General features: G+C 24.8%; 1 protein-coding gene across 1 annotated transcript; it reads right to left on the bottom strand.

Moving 5' to 3' along the window:
• Positions 1-6: 6 nt before the first annotated feature.
• LOC101512824 (xyloglucan endotransglucosylase/hydrolase protein 2-like) lies at positions 7-3611 on the bottom strand. Its single transcript, XM_004516257.4, has 4 exons — positions 3285-3611; positions 2121-2221; positions 1134-1327; positions 7-466 (listed from the first exon to the last, which is right to left on the bottom strand). Exons 1-4 carry the CDS (start codon positions 3475-3477, stop codon positions 82-84), a joined length of 873 nt encoding a protein of 290 aa, XP_004516314.1. The 5' UTR covers positions 3478-3611; the 3' UTR covers positions 7-81.
• Between the last annotated feature and the right edge of the window lie 1190 nt (positions 3612-4801).

Here is a 4801-nt window from a genome sequence, read left to right as displayed (position 1 = left end):
GAACTTTTCTAACATAGTTGAATTTTATAGGAGTACGTAGTCTTATATAGTATATGGTTAAAAGGGCATATTAGTATTCTTTCAATGTATGCATTCTAAGGGAGCTATAGGATACCTTTGCCTATCACTACAATAGTCATATATCACATAATTTTGCTTTACATTTTCATATTGTCTTTGGCCGGCAGGATCCAAACACCAATAATTTTTGTCATTCCACCAATAGTTATAAGAAACACAATTTGGATCAATTAAGCTTTGACTTTGACATCCACTAATATCAAATCCTTGGAAATTTGCTTTGAAAGGTGCATAACTCCAATTGATTTTGGTTTGGCCTCCATCTGTTGCCCAATTTTCACCATTCCATAAACTTGCTTGTATTTGCATAGCCTTTGATGGGTAGCTCACTCCAAGATTGCTATTGTTCTTGTAAACCCTAATGGGGATATTGTCCACATAAAATCTGCCAAAGCCAAACTATCATCAGATTTTGTAATTACTCATAATTATATTAAAGTTTAAATATATTTTTAGTCCATGTAAATATAATAGTTTTCAATTTTAGTATCTATAAAAAAAATTTATTTGGATTTCATCCCTACAATATCTGAAAACTTTATTTTTTGTCATTAACGTAAAGTAGACGTTACAAAAACATGAGTTGACAAAAAAATATATTTTTTATACCTGCAAACATAATATTGTTCAGTTTTAGTCCATATAAATATTTTTGTTTGAAAATGTCAACGTATTCATCACCATTCACCATAAATCAAAAATCCAGAAAGTGAATTCATCAACCCAACAATTCATATTTTCCTTCACCCAACTCAATCTCTTTTTAATTATTCATACTTCACTTAACCCAATTTTTTTTATCAATAACTTTACCTCCAACCTTATCTTTTTGTCTATTATCTCATATATATATATATATATATATATATATATATATATATATATATATATATATATATATATATATATGCGCGCATAACTATTAACTACTTCCACTTTTTTCTAAAAATCTTTAAATTATTAAATAAAATAATTTTTTATAATCCATAAAAATGAAGTATAAATAACCACTACTACTTCAAAGAGAACCGGGGGACATGTAAATATCTTACACAATTTGATGGGGGTTCCATAGAATTTTGTAGTCGTGAAAATTTGTTGTGGGGTCAAACCAAAGGTGAATTCTTTGCTCTCTATTTCCTTCACCATCTGCAAACACATTGGTTTGTAATGAATATGGCTTTCCTTCTTTATTGCCCAAAAATTCAAAGTCCAACTCGTCATGCCTATTTCCTTGTGAAATCAACTGCACACAAAATAAATAATCAAATTAACAATAACAATATATATCTATTAATTTGGCCAATTTCCCTTATGGCATGAGATGATAATTTAGCTTCGTTAACTTTCTAAACATATTTTCTGTTTCTATTAAAATAAATTGTGTTAATTTTATTTGCTAAAAAAAAATTATGATTAATTAAGTAAATAATTATCTATATTTCTTAAAATAATAAAAATATCGGATAATTGTTTTGATTAAATTTTATCATCTCTTAATCACAATGATCAACTTCACGAGTCTCATATTTTATTAACAAATCAAATTTATAGAGATTTTAAAAAATATATATGAAAAAATGTTTTTACAAAGTTACAAATCTTGAATATTAATACGATTTTTGATTTAATTTATTGATAAGAGAGAAATAAAAGAAAATTAAATAATATGAATAATTGAAATAATAAATTATATAGGATACATAAATTTATATAATTAATTAAATAATTAACCAACACAAAATAAATATCCGAAGGTAGCAGTAAGAATTAAGACATTGAAAGAGTTTGGTGCAAAAGATCCACAATTGGATGATCTCATGCACTAACAATCTTTCCTCCGCTAACTAATTACTAATACTTATTTATTCAATAAATAAATAAATTAGTGTAAAACTAACTAATACAACTAATTAATCAACCAATTAAAATTAACTAAAAAATTAATTAGTTAATTAACAAATAAACTAACTAATATTAAGACAATTCAAACGAAGCAGATATTTAATGAATATCATAAAATAAAATAAAGAACTCACATAGTAAGCTGTGACAACTCCTCCAGAGTCAGTACCTGGCACTTTGATCCTCATATGGAAGAATCCAGAGCCATAAGTCATTTTCGATGCAAATCCAGCTCCTATTTGACATGTTGGTATAAATCAATGTCAAATTAACCGGCAAATAGAAAGCAATGTGGCAAGTAGATAACGATGAATTTGCAAATTCCTAACACTTTACAAATGTCACAAAATTAAATTGACAAAAATTAAATATTCATGCTTTCAAATATATAGCATTTTATAAATTATGTCAAATGATTATCGTAATAAAATATAAAATCAATTAAGCCGATAGAGAAACAATGTCACATTTGAAATCGAAATCATATAAAGAATAAAGAAAAATTAAATCTACCATAAAAATTGTTTTGTTTTAATGGTATTAAGTTATTATGAGTTTAATAATGAACAGATCGATACACCATTTGAAAAAGACAATTTTTATATTATTTTAAAAATGAAAAAAGTGAATTGATATTGTCAAAATTTTAATTAATAGTTGAGTTAATTTTTTACTAACTCTTCATGTCAATATTCATATATTCGTATATTAAAGATTTATTTAATCAAAAGTATTAGTATATTTTTCTATTATATTCGCTAAAAAGAGTTGTATTTCCAACTAATGATACATAAAAATAAAATAAATAGATTTTAATTTTCACATCACTGACACTTAACAATAAAATTATAGAATAAATTTTGGCCTCTAATTTCTCTTGGAAATTTAATTAAATTTTGGTTGAATATTTGTATGACCTACTTAATCATTTAAATATATATACTTGTTAATTTTGAAGAGAAAATTGCATGCAAATTATAGTGATCTTTGAACACATGCAAAAAAAATTTTAAAATTTAATTCATATACAGAATAAATATATAGAGTTTTTATGTTGTTAATCAATCATAATCGTTAAATCATTAATAATATTTAATTTTTATCATAATTATTTATATAATTAGTTATGATTTGTCGAATATGTAAAAAGAAGAAATTATACCGACATTGTATTGTATGTAAATTAAATTCAAAAAATAAATAAACTTGTATATGGGAAGGGGAAACTAAAGATATACATGGAATATTTAAAAGAAGATTAATTAATAATTGAGGGAAATGAAATGATTTATTATAACCTGAAGAGTTATCCATTGTGAGCTGAATTTCTTTCCCTTGGTTTAAGGACATAACATGATTGTCACCCCATGTAACCTTATAATTTTGATCAAATACTAATATTTCTTCACTTCTCCTAATTCCTCTAGCAAGAACAACATGCGGAACGAGGACCACAAGAAAAATAAAAATCAGAGAACTCATTAATAACATAGGGAAATCTTGGTTGGTCTTTTATACACTTGTGAATCGATTTGGTTGTTGATATTAATTGGCTTATAGTTCTTCATCTATCTATATATAGAGTAGATGATGTCGACGAGATAAACATAGCGTCATATATGAACTATAGAAAAACAAAAGCGCATGATGAGTCCCATAATTGCATTTTCAATACGCTATTGACTTATATATCCTTCTCCATAACAAACCCATCACATCATGATATGGCTTAGTTTGGAAGCAACAATATATATAATTTTTCTATTATTTTAATAAACAAGAATTTTATTAATCGGTTTAAATTTAACATCATATCATAAAAGATTATCCACATCTCATGAAGGGTTCCAGAATTTCTATCAAATCATATGTGTGAATGTCGAAGAATATGCTAACCATATATAAAGACAAAGGCTATATTAATTCCAAAAGTCTAAAACAGACATGCGGGAATTGTGTCCAAAATGCATAATTAATTATGTTTTTGTTTAATTCTTGATTAAATTATAATGCAAGTAATCTAAGCTTCCATACATTACAAGACAACATATATGTAGTGATGTAAATCATATATAAATATTCACTCTTCGAATTTTGATGATATGCTTCCTTAAATTTATTATCTATTTTTTAATAACTAGTTTTTTTACAGAAATATTTAATAATTAGTTGTAATTAAAATTATTAATTAGTGAAGAAATTTAAAAGCATGCACATTAAATTACCTCTCTGACCCTTATATTTTTTTAACTTCAATTAAATCACTATGGAATCATACGTCTAACTCAACTGATAAATGTCGATATTATTGTATTGTATATCATGTTCCGATTCCGAGAATTTTGCACTTGTGTGCAAATTTATTTACTATTTCAACTAAAAAAACATTGTGCAATGATGCAAACTACTACCTAATTGATTATGCATCCGTTTGATATAGAGATTGCATCATCTCTATTAAAATTTCTCTCAAACATCTCTAATTTTTGAATTTTACTTTAATTTTTAATTTTTTCGTTAGATAAAAAATTTATATTGTATAGATCATGTATGTAAAATTTTATGTGAATCTAAAATTATTTAATATGTTATTAAAATTCATGAAGATTAATAGTGTTAAATAAAAGAGCATAAAATATTAATTTTGATATATCTCAATATCATATTAAAGATTTTATATTTATGCAAATTTTTACATGTATCATTTATACGATATAAAATTTTGATTCGACGAAAAAAATTAAATAAAATAGACATAATTGACAAAAATTAAGAAATATTTAAATTATGAGGATCCAAACTTTTTATTACATGT

This window comes from Cicer arietinum, chromosome 7, assembly GCF_000331145.2.
Source record: "Cicer arietinum cultivar CDC Frontier isolate Library 1 chromosome 7, Cicar.CDCFrontier_v2.0, whole genome shotgun sequence".
Taxonomy (NCBI): domain Eukaryota; kingdom Viridiplantae; phylum Streptophyta; class Magnoliopsida; order Fabales; family Fabaceae; genus Cicer; species Cicer arietinum.
This window is presented reverse-complemented; position numbering and strand designations above follow the sequence as displayed.

Coding starts and splice junctions, on each gene's coding strand:
- LOC101512824 (XM_004516257.4), bottom strand. CDS start 3,477: ATGTTATTAATGAGTTCTCTGATTTTTATTTTTCTTGTGGTCCTCGTT. Junction 2,222..3,284: donor CACAATGGATAACTCTTCAG/GTTATAATAAAT, acceptor CATGTCAAATAG/GAGCTGGATTTGCATCGAAA. Junction 1,328..2,120: donor GAGTTGTCACAGCTTACTAT/GTGAGTTCTTTA, acceptor TTTTGTGTGCAG/TTGATTTCACAAGGAAATAG.